Here is a 20,906-nt window from a genome sequence, read left to right as displayed (position 1 = left end):
TTTGGGTACAATTAGGTCTCTTGTCCACTGCATACTGGCTAATTCTTCTCTGGATCTTCAGGGATGGATCCACAATGGAGGATTTCCATTGCGGAATATAGCAAATTCTCTCATTGGAAAAAATGACCTTCACCTTACATGTAAATTTTTGAATTTTTGTTCACTATCTGAGTTGACTAACTCTCACCATGGACTTATTGTGTGAGGGCATTTTGGCTGGTGGGAGGACGTGGGTCTCCGCTTTGCTGTGTGTATCTGTAGAATGGGCATAACAGGTTCGTTTTAGTTTGTAGTGTTGGCTTGGCAATTTTCCCTTAAAAAAAAACATGAGCAACACTGACAATGTAAGGCATGATTGGTCTATATGGACCATTTTTCTGAAAGCCTGAAAATAAAAAGATGTATACGGTGCTGTGAAAAAGTCTTTGCCCCATTCCTGAATTCTTATCTTTTTGCACATTCCTCACACTTAAGTGTTTCAGAAAATCAAACAGATTTTAATGTTAAAAAGATAACCTGAGTGAACACAAAATGCAGTTATTAAACGATGATTTCATTTATTAAGGAGCTGCAGAAACTCAGAGACACAGGCGAAACAAAGTCATTGCCATCTATCAGTCTGGAAATGTTCACAATGCCATTTCTAAGGTTTGGGACTCCATTGAACCACAGTGAGAGCCGACATCCACAGATGGAGAAAACTTGGGACAGTAGTGCATCTTCCCAGGAATTGGGCAAATTACCAGAATTCGCCGAATCGATGACTCAACCATGTCATCATAAAAGAAGCCAGAACAACACCTAAGGAACTTCTGGAAGGTCTGTATCTCATTACAACTCTGCCAGAAAATCCAGAAGGAGAATGTCTGGCCATCAGTCCATGCACTTGCACATGCACTTGGGTTATACAGAAGAACAATGATCCAGAATACACCAGCAAGTCCACCTCCTAATGGCTCCAAAAAACACAATGAGAGTTTTGGAGCAGCCTAGTCAAAATCTGGAATTAAATCTGATCGAGATACTTTGGCACTACTCTGGTTATCTTTGTCAAATATTAAAGCATATTTGATGATCTGAAACATGTAAGAGTGGAAAAATATACAAAAAGAAAGAAATCCAGAAGGCTGGGAAATACTTTTTCACAGTATTGTATAAAATGAGCATAATGTCATATTGTCAACACAACAGCTGACAAGTAAACACTGTATAAGTAGGGTTATACAGTGTTTACTTTAAGGATGTTGTCGTGTTAGGCATAAAACGTCGTTTAGGGTGTGGTGTTGTGTGTTAAATTTCCCATTTTGCTGGCAATCCTGTCTCGGATTGGGTTTCCAAAGATGCATTTCATGTTATGGGTGTATTAGGTAGTACTGGAGACATCCCATTGGGGGTGCTATACCGTTAGGCGGGAGCAAGGTCACGCAGTGTACCATTCTGCTGTCTGCGCTCCTCAAACGCTGCAGCTGCCGTCGTCTTCTCTTCTCCACCACACACACCGTCGCACAGCCATGGCGGACAGCGCAAGCGAGAGCGACACCGATGGAGCGGGGAGCAGCTCCGCCACCCCGATGTCGTCCTCCGCTTCAAATTCGGGGAAACCGAGCATAGTCATTTCACAGTTTCGTTTGGAGGAACTGACCAACCGACTGGCCTCGTTACAGCAGGAGAATAAAGTTCTTAAAATTGAGCTGGAAACATTTAAACTCAAGTGCAAAGCCCTGCAGGAGGAGAATCGGGACCTCCGCAAAGCTAGCGTCACCATTGTGAGTAATGTTAGCTAGCTAACTAGCGAGATGCTATCCCCACCCCGTTTGCTGTTTTGCATTTGACAGTAAGTTAGCGCTAGCGAGTGTTGTTTGATAAAAGCTGAATGAGTGCTACGTGGAAATGTTACCTGAATTCGGCCCTAATTCTTTGCTGTTATGTTAGCCCTACTAACATTAGCTACCTGCTAATTTAGCCAGCGGGACAACGTCTGCTAGGTGGTCGAGCTGCGATATCCTGCTACTTTGCTTTGTGTTATTTTGTGTTGCTAATCGTGGCTAACGTTAGATGAATTGCTAACGTCAACCAGAAAAAAACGTCAAAAAAATTGGGTGGGCACCTCACGATGCGAGTTAACAGATTGATTGTAGATGTGTGGTCAGCTGATTACTCACTGCTCGGCATTGTCACCACGCTATGGCCAACATGGATATGGTAACTCAGTGAAAATAAATAGCCCACCAGAAGCCTTGGCACCGACTGATGCGTCATATTTCTTCATGCTCGGTTAATCAGTCCTAGCTTCATAAAAATGTGTAACCGATCTGCTGGATAGATGGGAAATATGTAGGCCAAACTTAGCGTGCTAGCTAAATGCCACGCTCTAAACGTCTGCAAACCCAACCACACTTTCACACTGTCCACCCTCTGTGTAAATTTGTGAAGCTTAACTAGCTGTTTGGCTTTTATAATCCGCTCTGTTTTTCATAACGGCCTGCGAAGCAGAATTTATTTTTGAGGTCAGGAGAGAATAAGGGATGGGTGAATTTGAGAGTGGCAAGGACGCATGTATCACAAGCAGTGTAATGCTAGCTGTTCTAGCTGTCCTAACACATTTCTTTATCCGCCCCCCCCAGCCCATGTTTCTCTCAGTCACCCATTGCTGCAATATCTCTTGAGTCATTTGAAAGAATTATGCTTCCTCTTTGGCTGGCAAGCATCACTGCAGCAGTCTTTAGTTGATTGGTGCATGTTTCCCCTCACTGTCAGTAAGTTATAGTTTAATCAGGATAAAGGTAAAAACAGTGTGATGTGCCAGAAGCAAGAGTTTATGTCACTGATATCTCTTCTGTCGCTGTGTCTTTTTGTGTTTTCTGTCCCACAGCAAGCGAGAGCAGAGCAGGAGGAAGAATTTATCAGTAACACCTTGTTCAAGAAAATCCAGGCTCTTCAGAAGGAGAAGGAAACCTTGGCAGTCAACTATGAGAAGGAGGAAGAATTCCTCACCAATGAACTGTCAAGGAAACTCATGCAAGTGAGTGATAGAAACAAGATTGGATGGGGAGATGCACACTTTTAACGCACATTTTGGAGTTCTTTACGCCACACAGAGTGGAGAGTAGTGTAACATTAGTTTAAAGTTTTTTACCCTGTTATCTTACTGATCACAAACGTCAGTGTGGTATATCGTTTCTTCATGCTGTGTTATGCAAATTTCTTAAGTATTGTTGCTCTTGTTCATGATGTGCGGGGTGCTTGTCTATGCACACAGCAGCTAGTGCATTATCATCAACTGCAATTCTACTTGCCTGAAGCCTGGAAAAGCTCAAGATGACTTCACTGCAGCTGCTAGCACGTCTAAATGACTCTCAAATTACTCTCCTCCTGTTGTCAGTTATTTGGTTCAGTCTGTTTTCCACATCGTTTTTTCCCAACTACAGAGCATATAGCACTTGCTCTCACATTTTGAATAGATAGCTGTAGGGTGACTAATGGTTTGTTGATATCTAAAGAAGTAGGGGTGTGAAAGAGATGCATGCAAATGTCTTAGCAAAACCTGCTTAAGGTCATACAGATGTACTTATTTGGGCTTTTTTTTTATATTCTTATCTTAGAATTTAACATGCAACAGACTTGTATCTGCCTATGTCAGTAGATTAGTTGCTTAAAAATTGGGGTGACAGATGGTAAAATCAACTGAATATCAAAATTTATAATACAGGGCATGCAAATGACTCTATGCAGAAGCATTTTTGGGACAAATTTGTTTTATTTGGGTTTTCCCAGCCATTACTTTTGCTGGACTTTTTAGCTGCATTGTCTGTATTTAAATAGCCTAACAACACAAGCACCCCAGCCCTGATTTTAAACTTGTGCCTTGTATTTTAAACATTCACATGACCATAGGCTGTGCTGAATATTATCTATTATCTTGTAAATAAACCAAAAAACATCCCTGATAACGTAAAATTGAGACCATAAAGGTGTACTGGGCTGCATTACATATTCCTAATATCCCGCCCTCTTCATTTTTGTTGATGGTACTGAAAACAACAGTACCTATTTTAAAGGAAGCCGATGAAACTCTCTATTTTCCTCTAATACTTATTATTAGTGCACATGATACTAAACAGAGTCCCATCCAACATTGCCTTTGTTCTGGTGCCAGTCAGAAAGAGCCTCTGCTTACAGAAGAGCCTAGTAGAATATAATCTCTCTCCAAGGACTTCATAGTCTGGCATTTATTCTTGAGTCTGTTTATAATGTTCACACAGTATAAAGAGTTGGATTGCTTTAATAAAATAGTTTCTAGTGTTAACTGAAGCAAGGCACCTTATTAAAACAAAATGGTTAGTTTTAATTAGGAAAAAATGCCTGGACTTTGGGTGGGGCACAACTTGGTAACGTGGTTTTGCATCCAGGATACTGCAGAGCACTCGACTCTCCATGAATGGAATCATTGTAAGTTTAAACAGACTGATGTTTTGAGGTTTTCTAGTTATTTTTCTCAACAGCATGATGGAAATGGTTATATTTCCTTCTCCATTTTTTTCCTTTAAGTGAATTTGCATCTCTTTCCCCATAATGAGTAATCATTTATATAATCCATCACAGAGCTGTCCCATTTTGAATCAGCACTGAGCCGCACCCTTTTTCATGCTGGTGAACTGCCAGAAGTGATTACTTGGGTTGCCAAAACATTATTTTATACTGTCTGTTCTTCTGGGAAGTTTACCCTGAAACCAGTGGAATTGTCTAATGACGCTGTCTTTTATCATTATTTCATTGTATAAGCTGTGGTCATCAAACAGCTTTTGCATGTCTCATTGTGAGTTTGTTGTTTTTCTCCTCTCCCTTTTTACTCATCTGTTTCTTCTCTTCATCTGTCAATGCACTGCTCTCTCCTTTTAAATTTTAGCTCCAGCATGAGAAGGCTGAGTTGGAGCAGCATTTGGAGCAGGAGCAGGAGTTCCAGGTTAACAAGCTCATGAAAAAGATCAAGAAAATGGAGAACGAAACCATTTCAAAGCAGCTAACCCTGGAACAGGTATGCTTATTATGGTAAAATGGGAAAGATTTGCTCATCCAGTGCAGTTAATTCCTTAAACTTCCATTTGTTCAGTCGCCATGGTAGAGTGAGATGCAAAAAATCTCAACGTCGTTTTTCTTCCCACTGAATTTTAAGTGGAAAGAACATTTTGGTCTGTGGCTGGGTCAAACCTGCTGAAGCCACTGCATAATGTCTCCATGCCCTGACAGGAGATGTGCAGGCATTCGTTGTTGGTGCTCGCTTATTAACGTGTCAGATTGATGCAGTGCGATGCCACTGTGCATCTTGGCCAGATACAAATAGAACCAGAGGTTATTTCACCTAAAAATCTGTCTCAGCTTCTTAAAGACACCAATCTTAGCAATAAAATACAAATATTTACGTTCTTAAACTACTTTAAAAAATCATTATGACATGTCATATGCCTCTAACTTTTAGAATACAAACTCTGAACTGAGATCTTGGATTTGTGATACAGTGTTTTTGTGCACAATCCTGAACGCTTGTGAATGCATTTCAACTTCAAGGTTTCTCTTTCTGCCACACTCTGCTTTATCTTTCATTTTTCAGTTGAGGCGGGAGAAGATCGACCTTGAGAACACATTAGAGCAGGAACAAGAAGCTCTGGTCAACCGACTGTGGAAGCGAATGGACAAACTGGAGGCTGAGAAAAGGTGATGAGACATACTGTGCTTCTTTTTCTGTGGTCATATACATAATGATTAGATTAATTGTGGCCAAAGTTCAAAACGATGAGGTAAACATTTTAAAACAGACTCAGCTGAATACTTCCAAAAGAAGCTTCCAAAGTTTTTCATCTTTTATGACAAGCTAACATTGGCTTATCTTGGATTTCTTTATATGGTCTTCTGTTCAGTGGGCAGATGAGTTTCCTTTGCTCTTTCCCGACAGTAGATGAATGCTTCAGTTTACTTTATTGTTGCCAACTTTGTTGCAACTCTTTTCCAAAAAGTCACTTTTCTTTTTTTAAAAGCACACAGCTCTTCTCACCGGACTGCTGTTGGTGAGAGGAGAGTGTCAAGAGAGAGAGTGACACAAGCAAGTTTATTTTCCATTTCCAGCATGAAGAGAAACAAATGTAGAATCATGAGAAATGTTGTTTACATACAACGATGATTGAGTTAACCGACCAGTGAGCATAAACGTGTGGGTGAAATGTCACTAAGTCATAACAATTGCGTGTTTCTTTTTCCGATTGTTTTTAAAAACTTCAAGACTTTTCTTTGGGAAAAAGTGGCAAAATGGTAAAGTACGCTAAATATGCCATGAACCTGATGGTTTTAGCCCAATATCTTTAAAAAGAAAAAGCCAACTACAAACTCAAATAGTAGTATTAAATGGGGGGAAAAAGACTTTTACTTATCATTTTTGACGAAATTAATTTATACATTTACTAATGGGTTAAGTACTTGTTATATGAAAGAAATATGTTTGTTTGCATTGTTTTATTTTATAGTTAGTATAAAAATGTGCCAGTGTATCTTTTATATTCATTGCATGTCTGTGTAAAACAAAAAAGTAATTAGTTTATTAATTTTAACTTAAACATTAAAATCAAATAAACAGCAATGAGTAACTTTTCTTTTAAATTGCAGTTTTATGACAAATAAATAACAGTAAGCTGAACTATTAATTATCTGTTTATATATGTAATTGGGCATTTATGCAAAATTAACTTAAAGGTTATACATCTAATTAGTATTTTTTTTTTTAAATACAAATAATAATAAATAGAACATTTTGAATAATAATAATAATAATCCTGTGTTTTATTTTTCCAATTTTCCAAACTAGAATCCTTCAGGAGAAGCTGGACCAGCCTGTGTCGGCTCCACCATCTCCAAGAGATGTTTCCATGGAAATCGACTCACCAGAGAACATGATGCGGCATATCCGCTTCCTGAAAAATGAGGTGGAGAGGCTTAAGAAGAGCTTGCGCACCACTGAGCTGCAGCGTAAGTGGCCACTCAACTTGTCACATGATCAGAAGGAAAGTCAGTCTGAAGGGAGAGATGCCCTCAAGTGTTGATTAAGGAAGTGGTTGGTAAAATTGATTCTCGGATAAGTGCCTGTGCGTGTCCACTTGGAAAAAACAGGATCCTCTCTAGCCTGGTGCCTCCATACTCATATTTCTGTAGATATGTTCTAATGCAATATACAGTCATGTTACATTATTATTTACTGGTCATATTACACTGGGTGGAAAGGAGAAAAAGAAAGGAATGGAGCTGCACACTGTTAAAAAACAAGACACTAAGAAAGGTTGTAATCCGTAATCGATTCCTTCTTTTGAAATGGTTAACCTGAACTCTGTTCTTAATCTAGTTGATTCTCGTTATTTTGCCCCAAAAGGAAGCAGTGTTACAAGTGCTTACATGTGCCCTTCCTTTTATTAAAAGAAAAAGAAAAGATTGTCCATATTGGTGACTGATAACCTATCAGAATATTACCATGAACACGTTTAATGGATGGATGTTGCCACTGTAACATCCCCCTTTGGTTTTTAGATGCCACATTTTGAAGCCGTAGAGTTAGTGTTCTGGTCACACTAGGGCTGCTCAATTAATCGAATTTTAATCGTGATTACGATCTTGGCTTTCAACGATCATTAAAAATGACTGAGCCGATTATTAGCTCCTCCTCTCGCGCTGCTCCGTGTGGCAAATCGAGCGCACCTCTCTGCGTTTCGAACACGCGTCACAACAATTAAGAGGACCCGAGGGAAGCTCGGAAAGCTAGGAAAGCTAAGCGGAAGTTATTTGGTGAGGAGAGGATAATGACTGCTGAAGAAAGAATGCCATTGGTTGAAAAGAGAGGTAAAACGACTTAAGTGGTGTGGAAACATTATGGGTTCGCGGAGTCAGACGTGGATCAAGTAGACATAGTGTGGAAACTTTGCTACGGTGTCGTAGCTGCACCACAGAGCAACACTACAAATTTATTCAACCATTTGAAGACCTCTCACAAAGTGACATACGATCAAACAATGAAGGAACATAGAGAAAAAACTCTTGACAACACCTGCTTCATCCTCACAGACTTCCATTCACGCTAGCTCCCAGAGACACAAGGAGATAACAAACGCGGTAACGTTTTCCTCGCCAAAGACCACTGCTCAATTAACACAGTGAACAACCAGTATTATGCAGTATTTTGAAGTTCACTAAACATAGATGTTTACATTTTTCATTTATTTTTTATATTGCAAACATTTGCACTGTTATCAGTATTTGCACACTATTTTATATTATTTTTTGACATCTTTAAAGCCATTATTCAATACATTGTTATTGTCAAATAAATATCGTCAAATAATCGAGATCTCAATTTCAGTGAAAATAATCATGATTATCATTTTTCCCATAATCGAGCAGCCCTAGGTCACACCCATGTTGTTTTGCTCAGCTATTGCTTAAGGCTAGCTATCTTGTTTAGATAGCTAGCGTTCATAAACTATACAGGTGCAACACACAGACACACCTGTCTCCTAAATAGTCCAAAGTAGCAAATTAATAAATTACTAGAACTTGACACTAAATGTCAAAGTGGGTACATCTCAAACTTTAGGCCTAACAAGTATCCAAATGGACAAGATATTAAAAAAAAACAACAACAAAAAAAAACAACAAAAAAACCAAAACAAAACACTGTATAGTTGTAAAGGAGGGGAAACTATACTACTACTTCAAAAAAAATATATGATATTGAATTAGGCTTTTTAACTAGTAGTCTTTGGGGATTCACTGCAGTTTTGGCACTGTGTTCTTCGCCTGCCTTCTCTCGCTCTCTCTGTGCCCTAGAAACGCGACACTGATAAATGCTAAGAATTAAGATTTAAGTAGCATCCGGCAAAGAAAATGGCACACACATTCCTTACAATTTGGTTCAATTCAATTAAAGTCCGGGGGGGGGGTGCTCACTGGATTACTTGGTTATGGGTTACGGTGATCTGATCCAGCCTTCACAGAAAGCTTTATCAAAGAGGAAGGTTTTGCATCTCGCCCAAATTTAGAGAGGGTTTTTGTCTGTATGTATACTGTGAAAAGTATTGGTCCCATCACAGAGTCCTGTAGAATTCCATGACTAGCTGCTATCAGGTGATATCGTCATTATCACTTAGTTTATAATTATAGGGAGCAGTAGGAAAACTGTGAGCAGTTAATCTCAATCCAAATGATGCATGTAAAATGCAACCAGACTTCGGATCTTGTCTCACACAAAATGATCTTGTGCATTGTTATTTTCTTCTTTATACATAACTGCTTGTGGCTGGAGTGATCTGGTGGTTTAATAGAGGCAGCCTTGGGCATTAGAGCATTTGATTCTTTTTTTTCCTAGGATGTGGAGTAATATTAGAGCACTGCATTTGGTTGCAGACATTGATAACAGAGCTTGTTTTACGGCTTATTTAAAAAGTACCAACACTACATGGACGAAATACTGGGTCGCCTACAGATTACACCTACAGGAGCTCCTCGGCCATGGAAATGCATGCCATGCAGGTCCTGATGTGCAGTTTTTGTCTTGGTTAATGCCAGAGGAGGTTTGGACCTCTGCTGTTGAGTCAGCAGAGCTTTGGGAGCCTTTAGGCTCTGTGTGCTTCAGTATTTGGTGACATTGTACAACTTTACTTGGTCTGCCGCTTTGAGCCCGAGTCGCTGTGGTTCTTAAACACTTCCACTTTATTATAACACCACTTACAGTTAGGCTTTTGATTTCTATACACCTGTAGCAATGAGACTCAAAGCCCAGGTTTTCCATATTTTTTTTGTTTTTCAGAAAGCAAGAAGTGATAAAGATTGGTGGATTTTAGAGACATTGATCATAATGCTCAACTCGGATTGTCATTCGGCATCATTGTGGCTATGGTTTGATTTCGCCACTAGGTGGGGATGTCAGACCAGCCTTAAACACGTTCTCCCAAAGCTAAGCCAAGTGACAAGACACCAGAAATACTGAAACTTGTTGCTTGCATTACTCTTAGTTGAGATTGTTTTGGACCTACTTTCACTTTTTTCCTAAAATGACAACAATGTATTACACAAGCAAACTGAGTTACGCTCACAGCTCTTAAAGAGAGGGTATTATGTTGTGCTAGGAGTAGTGCAGGTGTAATTTGTGTTATTGTATAGTAATAGTGCGATTCTGTCAAGTTTAAATCACAATGTTCACTTTCAGATACAGAGAAACGTGCCCAGTATATAGAGGAGGAGCGACACATGAGGGAGGAGAACATCCGGCTGCAGAGAAAGCTTCAGAGAGAAATGGAGCGCAGGGAGGCCCTGTGTAGACAACTATCGGAGAGTGAATCCAGTCTGGAGATGGATGATGAGAGGTAGGTGCAACAAACATAGAAAGATGATCAAAAAGTTCACAATAATACACAAAGTCATACATACCAGCAAATAAAGAGAAAATGGAAAAGAGTTAAATGGATTGAACTATACATTGGAGCTCGATCTTTCTTAGAGGCATTTGGCTTCACTGGGCATTTATACTGCTGACATAGCCAGCTGGATAAAGGGACCTGTGAGAATGAAAAGATGAGGGCACAAAAGTAGGGCAAATGCAAATGACAAAAGGCGTGTTTGCCACAACAGCACACAACGATTGGTCTTCCAGTAGGCAGTCATTGTTGCTGTTAAAAAGGCTTACTTTGTGATAAAGCAAGGTGACAACATGGTGTCTGTTAACTTTTTGGCTGGCTGTCAGACACAAAAAACACCAAGCTTAAATCAGTTCCGCATTCCTTGGTGTTTCATCTTAATTGTAAAAACAACTTCTTCTTTCTTTTTTTTTTTTTTTTAATGAATGTTTAACATTGACCTGCAGATTCAGGTCATGCCATCACCACCACGTTTACTTCTGATACATGTAGAAGCGTCAAAATAATTAGCATTAGCTTTGTTTGGTTTTGAAAGACCTGCGCTTTCTTGATGAAACTTAAAAGAAACCAAATTTTGGCTTAAATGGTCCTTACAGACTTCCTTCTGTTTGTGAGTGAATGGTCCATTTGAACTTAGTGCAATCCTTTCTACTCCTGGGACCAATTAACCCTCAGACACAAGTTGTACCAGATGGTCCTTCTTTTTATTCAGAAGTCAAAACAAGACCAAGTAGTTTGGGGTGGCTTCAAGGTTTATGTTTACTAAAACAAAACAAACACTGTTGCACTTCACTGAGTATGGGGTCATCCACCAGATTTTTGTTTTTTAAACATACCAACTCTTCCTACTATTGCTGATCAAATTGGCTCATTGTGTATGATTAAACATAACCAAATAAGGATTTCACTGGTTTAATGCTTTGAGTCAAATCAGTTTAGTAGCATGTTGAAAGACAAAGTTGTTTACAACATTAAATCAACTTTCTGCGTGTTGTCTCCTTCCACAGTGGCAAGAGGGTGTAAAACAAACCCCCCACTATTTTCCCTGAACTAGAAATTGTTATGGTTAAGAAAAACAAATGTATGTTAAACACTATCCAGTTCAAGTTTCTTTATTGTTGTGTACCTGGTTCAGGCCTCTGTATCAGATGCATGGGTGTCACTCATCTTTCAAGTCAGAGTGCAAGGATCACACAGCTAACTTTTTTTTAAAGTTAGTTACACTTTAGTGTTATTAAAGTTAACTAAAAACAAAAAATATTTTGAGAAAATAATCACAACTTGAAAAATATTTATACAGCAAATATCCTTGTACTGTTTTTTAAGTCATTACAGCTTACCTAATGAGGCTTTAATGGGCACGTTTACTGTGATTTTTGCACTTATAGAAAACTGTGAGTCAGCTGCTTTCAAAAAAGCTCTCTTTTTCCAACATATGCCCTACATGAGGTAATACTTTACAAGATTCAAACTCACTCTGAAACCAATAAAAACTAAACATTTTCAAAAAATTAAAAGCTTAACTGAAATGAGCAAACCTTCTAGAGAAACTAAACCAAATTAAAAACAAAGGTCAGAACAAAATAAAAATAAAATCTAATCTGAAAACACAAAGCTGTAATAGCTGATGTGCTTCCAATACCTCTGACTGTTAGTTGTTGCATACAAAAGCTGAGGAGGAAGAAGAAAACAAGGCTTGTACCATGCTGGGCTCTAAATAGCTTTAGTATATGGCTATTTCAAAGAAGCAGCATATGGCAGTAAAATCTGTTTATATTAATTCCTCCTGATTATCAGTAAAAACTTTTGTTAATTTTAGGCAAAAGCTTTAAAAAAAAAAAAGGTTTTCTGCATGCACAGGATACTCCTTTGATCACACTCAGACGTCGACACCAGTATCTTCTCCTTAGGAACTTGAAAGTGTATCGTGTTTTTCTCCCATACAAAATAAGCCAAATTGAGCACTTTTAGAAGCCCACTTTGAGTAGCCATACAGAAGCTTTTCACATTGCATCTCAAGGAGTAACTGTCATCATTGATGTAGCACTTTTTGCCTGTTTAACACCATTACAATATGCTTGGATTGCTTTTTGCATTACAAAAATATGTCGTACTTTTAGGTACTTCAACGAGATGTCTGCACAGGGTCTGCGAGCCAGGACCGTGTCCAGCCCCATCCCTTACACTCCCTCTCCCAGCTCCAGCCGACCGATATCACCAGGTAGGTAAAAACACAACAATAAATGGCCTTTGATAGCGGTTAATAAAACTTTTTGCCAGACAGCAAGCTTTATCTTTGTTCCAGCTTTTATCTTAAAATCTTGTAGGTACTCTGTCAAATCAAGACCACACATTTACAGCTTAATTGTCACACCGCATTTTATATAAGCTTCGTGCTCGGGGAGAACTTTGCTGCTCACTGTGAGCGTGACAGGCCATGATGTGGGGTTTACACTGAATACCATCTAGAAGTCCGCAGAGCTTTCGTTCCACAGTTGTCGTTTTATAATTTTTTTTTATCATAAACTCTAGGTTCTCTGCTTAAAGTGTCGTGAACCCAGCACCCCTCAAAGACCAAAACAAAAGACGTACATAAATATCTAAATTTTGTATGTGGATACCAGTGTTAATGTTGTTGGCCAGTAATTTTTGATGATAAATAAAGACTAAAATCATAATGACATGTATTGAAACCTTGGAAATGAAAATATTCTGGAGAGACGAGATCCAAGCAGAACTAAGTGGTCTAGAAAGTCAGACGAGCACATTTGCCCTGCCCTGGGAAAGGGTACAGCTTTTTTTGTTTGTTTTTGTTTTGAAAATGTGACAAAATGTCAATGTTTGGGAGAAAGAAAAGAGCAAGACATATAGACACATTTCACATTTGATGTCAATGAAAATAAGACTCTTAGTGAACATGTGGAGCAGCTAAAAACACGACAAACTTTCCCACCCTACACTTTATTTTATTAAACTTAATCAAATTTAGATTTTGTCTACTACAATCCTATATTTTGTCGACTAAAATGAGACTTAAACTAAATGTCAGAAAACTGAAAGAAGTCTAAATTTTCTCTCAAATTTAAAACCGGTGGATACACTCCTAGCTTACTGATCTTGGCACTATAGGTAATTTAGTAAAGATTATTATTGAATGAATGACCATTTGTAAAAGTATAGGAAAGAAGAAAGAAGAATAAAATAATAATTGTTAGTATAATAAAAGGGAGAGCACCATCATATTTCAGTCACCCTTACTCTCTTTAGGCACAGACCTAATGCTAAAAATAGTGCAGAAAAAAATTAACATCCATTTCTGGTCTGCGTACTAGTTTATGATACAGTAAGGTATGATATCAAAGTAAATATTTGGTCAATGATAAAACAGTCATCCTGTGCCAGAACACTGCCAGCCACAAAGAACTTCCCTCTTATATCGACGTAATCTTGGAGTAAGTATTGAGGAGGAAAATGAAAGTGTTTAGAATTGATGTTAACTTTTAATAAAATGTCTTTCTCCCTCTGGCTGTCCCATTTGCTTATAGGTCTCTCATATGGCACCCACACAGTTGGCTTCACTCCTCCAGCTACACTGTCCAGAGCTGCCATTTCCCACTACAACACCCCCGCCCTGCACGTCCACGGAGGCTCCTCTCATGCCGTAGCAGTAAGTGACACCACCCACATCATCTTTTAGAAAATTATTGAGAATTCACACATTTTTGTTTTATTTTATATATATTTTTTTTTTTTACCAGATTTCCGGTAAGTTTCTCGATTAATCATCAAACAAAATTTCTGACCAATAAACTCAAAACTCAAAAATAGTTGCTCTGTAAACGAGTAAATAATTGACAGTAAAAATAATAGGTGTATAACCTTTTGTATTATAAAATTGTTTCAGTTTTATTGGGGGTATAAAGATGTTTTCCAGTTCAAGTACATAGAAATGATAAACAAGTTTAATGATTAAAAGTTGTGTTAATTGTGACTTCATAAGAGCAGCAGTTTGCTCTGAGTCAGCATGATCTTTGAACTATATTTAATCAGTGAACTGCGTCCATTAAATGAACCTTAAATGAGGACACCCACGTGGAGACATGTACTGCCTGTTGTTTTGTTAAATTTACTGCCCTGTCTATATTTTTTAATGTCAAGGCTAGCTCTATTGATAATACAGTACACTTCAGCATGGTGGATCTTTAATGCAACAACGACTATGACGTTAACTGTCACCTTTCAGTGGTTATTTAAAGGTCTAACCTGTTTACATTCCCATGTCATGACTTTCAGATATTACAGTCCTTAAAATGAATATAAGTAGCTGTGTGTCCACCAGTATTCACTCAGTATAGGAGTCAAGATTTTGACTCCCAAAGAATACTGGCTTCTGCAAATATTGTTTGTATTGTTGGCGTCAATACTAGAACTTACTTACCATAACTCATAAATGTCCTAAGCTCCAATTAGCTGTGTCTCCATCTCTTCAGCACACTGATAACTAAAGCAACACTGCCTTATATATGTATATTTATTAATAAGATACAGATATGTTATAGTAATATTTTACACCAGGGTCATGGTCTGAACCTGTTCCTATAAACAACCAGTTTCTATTATGCCTCCTATCCAAAAGAGCATCATAAAGTCATAAAATATATAAATATCTCACCAGTGTTTCCCCTGACATTACCTGGGCAAGGCTGGTTTTAATGAAAATATCATTAACTATAATACTGCTGTAGTAGTTATACTGTGGAAGTTTTATTTAAAGCAGAATTATTTCATAATTTAAAAGTGAAAGTAAGAACAAATGTGGATTTGGTTTGGGGTAATAATGTGTGGTGCACAGTGCTGTTCTGATAGTAGTAATGTGTATATATAGAGCTATGTTACATAAACAAACGGATGTCATAATCCTTATCAACTAAAGTGGGAAATGAGCTGGGGTGTGTAAATTGTGACAGACTGCTCACAAAGTGAATGATTACGGTTAAGTTTGTATGTCTGTTTACAAAAATAGTACTCGAATTAAGTTCAGCCACCCTTTTGATTCAGTAGTGATATTTGACCTCAAGAGAACACCGTGATGATACAAAATTGCCATCAACAATCCCCTCGATGATTGTAAACGTTGTCTGCCGTACACACACTATGTACCAGTTGTATTAAGTATGGAGTTAGCATTGTGCATGTTTGTGTGGTTTATTTTTAGGACTTAAGCTAATGATGGTACATTGTACTCTACCTCACACAAGAGGAGATGTGAGGGAGAGTAGTCTCGAGCAATGGCACACAACAGGTCTACCCTTCCTACCTTAGGCTGGGCATTCCCAGTCGAAGCCCCCGTTTAATACAGGCAGTCTGCCAGTCTCACCATCAAGAGACTGGGATGCAGTACGCCGAGCTTATTTGACTACAGAAAACTGCTGGCAGACAGTGGAGACATAGTTTGGTGTCGTGGACACTGAACCACATGCTGGCGCCAGATGAAATTCACAGCTGGGACCAGTTGATTCCCAGGCTGCCCTGCTCCCAGAAAGAATATCCAGGCTATTTGCAAATATGCTTCTTCCAGACTGGCCTTAATTAGTAACACAGACCACTACATCACATCTGGGCAGATCTGCTGTCCAGGCATGCTCCATTACAAAGATTGGGCTATTATGGAGTAGATGCGGATCACTTAAAGAGAAAAGGCATCTTCAGTCATTCATGCACTGTTTGCCCCAGGGCATGTCAGAGTTCATGCTTGCCCATTGTATTGATGGTATTTTCTCCACTGGCTTCTTCTTCATCTGAAGAACAGCAGCAGCACATGTTGCATCCTGTTTTTGCTTGACAAATTTATGCAGAACTAAGAGTTTATGGAGAAGTGATCAACTTTTCATTTTCTGGGCTACATTATTACAAACCTACAGCTCTCACACTGGATTATGAAGGCATTTGGTTTATCCTGTCCAGGTCAGGGTCTGTGTTTGCCAGTGGACCTGCAAGCTCATTCCACATGGGGTCTGTCACTCAGGTCTGAAGTAGATTTCAATCAAGGAAATCCACGCACTTGCAGGCTTATCCTCTGCCCTTCACATTTGTCCTGTTTTATAAACCGAATGGGATAAAAACTGGAAGGCAGCTCAGGTAATACTCAGTTCTTGGTCTTCGCTTGAACTTTTTAAGTGCTCTTGATTGTTGGAGATAAGCTCTTTTGGCAATATGGGAGCCTCCATATTTCAAAGTGAGAAGTGAAATGCTAGGAATGATAGTTTTGGGTTACTTGCGTAACCCTGGTCCTCAGAATAGCATGCCTGAGATGTCTCCCCAGACTGTCTGAGTGTTGCAATCAGCGGGCATTAAAGTTTGGCATAATGAGATGGTTTAGACATAAGTCCTTCTGAGGAATAGGCAGGGAGGCATAAAACTGAGTGAGACTGCTCTGAGAAGGGCTCTGCCATGCTGGTACAGTTTTATAGTTACTACCTGGATTAAAAATGTATGTAGGGGGCATCTTTTTTTTTATTAAACTTTCCTCCCGATTGTTGGATCTCATTTATACCTCTCTCCTAGCATTCTCCCTGTTTCATAACCTAAATGAATTTACTTTCTGTTCTTCTATGTGGATGTTACAGACCACTGTCACCACTTAGCCCATACAAGAATTTGTAGGGAAATGACTGGCTGGGAAATCAGAACCTCGAAAAGATTACTTTTTTTCATTTATTCCATTTGTCAGGCTAGAATTGCTGTTATCAGGTCATGATGAACAGCTCAGGAGGGGAAACATGACTGAGACATGTAATCTTGGCACAGTCCCACAAAAAGAGTTGATATTTTCACAATTACCCTCCTTGGCTATGTCTGGGGAAAAATTAAACGCATAAACTTTTTAAAAATGTATTGATCAAACGAAATTTCTCTGAATGTCTGTTTGCCATAAACTCTGTTTTCTGCATGAAATTTTTTAGAATTCTGTCATCTGGTTGTGATTTACAAGAAATCTGTGTTTATTCGTTTCTTTCTCCTTTTGTCAAACAGCGGCCTTCCCCAAGAAGAAGCACCAGCCCTGACAAATTCAAACGTCCAACACCCCCACCCTCCCCCAACACACACTCAGGGGCCCAACAGGCTCAGCCTCCGCTACCCCCGCCAGCTCAACCCATGGTCCAATCCATGTCCTCCCCGGCAGCCATGTCACAGCACGCATCAACAGCGCAGCAGCAGCCTCCCTCCCAGCCTTAAAGCCACACACACAGTCTCTGTCTTTGCGCGTGAGTGCGCCCACTGAATGCCACGATGCTAATGCAGCAGCTTCCATCATTACCAGCTCTGGAAGTGAAGTTTCTTACTCTGTACCAACTCAACAAAAGACGCAGCTTCAAAAGTTTTGGAGGGAAAAGAAACAAGATAGCTACTCACCTTCAGTGAGGCTATCTGCCTGCCAAATCTTCATGTGGCGTTACTTAACTTCTCTTAAAAGGAATGGATAATTGAAAAATAATCGCTTCTGGGATTTGTAGGATAATTATCTGTTCCACCTTTTGTCTTGTACATGTTTTTTTTTTTTTTTTTTTTCTTTGTTTGGGACTTTAGCTGGTTGGAATTGTTGTTGTGGCGCTTCTAAGATAGCACAAACAGCACATACAGTATGTTTCATGGTTATGTTTTACGATAGGTTGGATGTTTGGATCAATCGATCGATGGATGGATGTATGGCTAGAGATTTGGATGGCTAAATAGATGGATGTGGTCAATTATTTTCATGCCTATAATATGACACTTGATTGCAGTAATGTCCTCCACTCCAGATCACCCTCTGTCATTAAAGCAGTGTAAAACAGTTCACCACAACCCCAAGTTTAACGTGGCTTTGATTAGGTCAACAAAACGGTGTCATAGAAGAGTGCTTGGAGTTTCTCCATTATAATAGGGCATTGATCAAACGGTGCTTGCAGCACAGGTATTTTAGTTTGTGTAAGCATTCAAAGATCTGCTGCTCCTATGTTAAAATGAAAAGGAAAAAAAGCATCAACGAGGATGGACACATAAACCACAGATAAATGTCGCCTTTTGAGGTGTTTGAAAATATAGTCTGAGGTGTTACAACTTAGTCATGTACTCAGTCTCTTCTCTGATCTTCTCTCTGGTGTATTTCTGAAAGCTTCTGTCATCCTTATGGATATTCCCATCAGAAAAAAGAAAAAACAATGCTCTTTACACTAAATATACATACTGCGAAAACATTCTAAATGAATGGTACTGTTGAACTAAATTTCTATGTATGATTAAAGCTCTTGAGATGACAACTTCTGTTTTAATTGTGAATTTTATGAATATCGTTTGATATTCAGTTGTAATGTAATGACTGTGGGTGTAACACTGATAAGCAAACCTGGAAGACAATCTTTTTTTCTTTTTTTTTCACTTTCACGCCTGCGATTTGATGCACTTGCTTAATTTAACAGAACATTTCAACAGGCTCAAAAATGCATCTTTTTGTGTATTTAGCTTCACTGGAATGTTTCACTGTGGTAGTTATGAGTCTGACAAACCTCTGAAGTAGTTGATGAAAAATGTTTGTGCCTTAAATAAACTGCACCAACAAAGCTCACAACCTGGAACAGTAGAAAAATTTTTATATTTTTTTATATTCAACCTTTAACATTATAGGGCAGTATGCGTTTATGAGCACAGGTAGGTACACTTCAACACAGGTAAGACTGCCAAGGGTTAATGTCTTACCAAAATGGCTCAGTGAATATGATAGATTGCTGTAAAAGCTTGCAAAGGTTCCTTAAGGGTAATTCTAAGTGACTTTTTTTTTTCCCTCTACAGACACCAGCAGGTCAGCTGCCACTTACTCAGTCTCCCATAGTGGATTTACGGTACACTTATAGTTCCTAGAGGATAAAATGACTGGTGATTCCCCGACTTCCTCTAAAGTGTGTCACCATGAGGGTGACTCTTGAAATGTCCCCAGAGAAATGCGTGGATAAACATGGCTATTTATGTTTAACAGCAGAATAATAAATCCTAAAGACTGTTGTGGTCGTCTGACAACTTCGCTATTCTGCTAAAACGACGCTCCCTCTGATGTGATGCTCTTAAACTCTGTGCCTATCTGGATTATTTATAGTGATCTTTAGAGGACTGAACTTGTGAACATGATATCAAATTGATAAAAAATGAACTTCTAAATCTACCTGTTAAATATGTTCAAATTTTAACTGCTATTTCAGTCTGATATTAAAATGGTAGGTAGATCAGCAATTTGCGTTGCCAGCCATGCTGCTAACTACAAATTGAAATAAATATCTTCTATCCTAAGATGTTAATCTGTTGCAACAACCACATCATGTGATGTCCTCTTGTATAGATCCGCTGACGCTCGACTTGACTGTGCCAGTGTCTGATATTCATTTCCTACTACACATGGTTCTAACCGGTTTCAACTGGATGGAGACCGGAGGAGTGGTTTCCATAAATCAGTCATTCCAGGATCATTTAACACGGTAAACCTTTGTAATGTGGGTGCAATAACCTGTGGTGGAAAGAGAACAGGACAAGGATGACAGCCTACAAAACACATTAGACTTCCATTAGGTCTCCGCACGTAACTGTTCCTGTTCGCACATACACTCAGCTTAATCTCACCAAAATCAAAATATACATCTCATCCTAAGAGTGACATAAGTATATCTTTGTTTGAAGGCTTGCTGAGAGTTCTGGCACAACTAAAGTGGATCCTGTGTCTTTCTACTGTGGTGCGGTGTTCTCACTTACTGTTAAAGCCAGCAACCTGAACTAATCCAAGCACGAATCCGTACTGGAAGCTCAGGGTGGCAATGCTGGGTGTTAAAGTGGCCTTTAACCTCTGCAGCTTTATGGAGCTAGGATGGCCAAACCACCCAAGATTTATCTAGACTGCGGGGTGGCGCTGTGTGCGTACACCTGCCAAGCCTCTTACGGAAAGGCACAGTGGGCCACTGAATCTCGGGTGTCATAAAAGTGTTAGATAAAAAGACAAGATATTAAACTGTCATAAGGTCAGCACACATAAATCTCACGGGAACGTGTGAGTATACTAAATGAGCTTTGGGTGAGTAATACATTTCTTTATATTTGAATATGGGATATACATTACAAGACAAATTCGTAAATTTAGTTGGTGAAGAAATTTTATTTTACCATGTGGAGCAACAATTATGGATGCAAAAAGCACAACTGTTTATTTTAGGCTTACATAGGTTTGATTTTGCAATGCTGGTTGAGGCATTTAAGTTCTACCAGCAAGTTATAAGTCAAAACACACATGGAGCTTATCAAACATAATGATCAGCAGTGTGAAATACCTTGGATTACAGACGAGGAAAATAGGCAAGGTCAACCGTATTGACACATTTAGTTACCTCCAAACTGAGGAATTACTAAGCACCTGGGCATAGATGCAGGTGATTTTCTCTAGTA

The 20,906-nt window shown here is 39.0% G+C and overlaps 1 protein-coding gene across 1 annotated transcript; it reads left to right on the top strand.

Annotated features, from left to right (window-relative positions):
* Nucleotides 1–1,429: 1,429 nt before the first annotated feature.
* Nucleotides 1,430–19,143, top strand: LOC134640284 (coiled-coil domain-containing protein 6-like). The gene is made up of 9 exons (XM_063491965.1): nucleotides 1,430–1,766; nucleotides 2,873–3,022; nucleotides 4,907–5,035; nucleotides 5,609–5,712; nucleotides 6,854–7,014; nucleotides 10,238–10,394; nucleotides 12,566–12,666; nucleotides 13,991–14,112; nucleotides 17,478–19,143. Exons 1-9 carry the CDS (start codon nucleotides 1,512–1,514, stop codon nucleotides 17,679–17,681), a joined length of 1,383 nt encoding a protein of 460 aa, XP_063348035.1. The 5' UTR covers nucleotides 1,430–1,511; the 3' UTR covers nucleotides 17,682–19,143.
* The last annotated feature ends 1,763 nt before the right edge of the window (nucleotides 19,144–20,906 follow it).

Source organism: Pelmatolapia mariae, linkage group LG13, assembly GCF_036321145.2.
Source record: "Pelmatolapia mariae isolate MD_Pm_ZW linkage group LG13, Pm_UMD_F_2, whole genome shotgun sequence".
NCBI classification, from domain to species: domain Eukaryota; kingdom Metazoa; phylum Chordata; class Actinopteri; order Cichliformes; family Cichlidae; genus Pelmatolapia; species Pelmatolapia mariae.
Note: the sequence above shows the minus strand (reverse complement) of the source record. Positions and strands in the feature narration are given on the sequence as shown.

Bases quoted from the DNA above. Each gene is read 5' to 3' on its own strand.
- LOC134640284 (XM_063491965.1), top strand. From the start codon at position 1,512: ATGGCGGACAGCGCAAGCGAGAGCGACACCGATGGAGCGGGGAGCAGC. The intron at 5,036-5,608 runs GTATGCTTATTA...TTCATTTTTCAG, and splicing joins AGCAGCTAACCCTGGAACAG to TTGAGGCGGGAGAAGATCGA. The intron at 5,713-6,853 runs GTGATGAGACAT...TTTCCAAACTAG, and splicing joins AAACTGGAGGCTGAGAAAAG to AATCCTTCAGGAGAAGCTGG.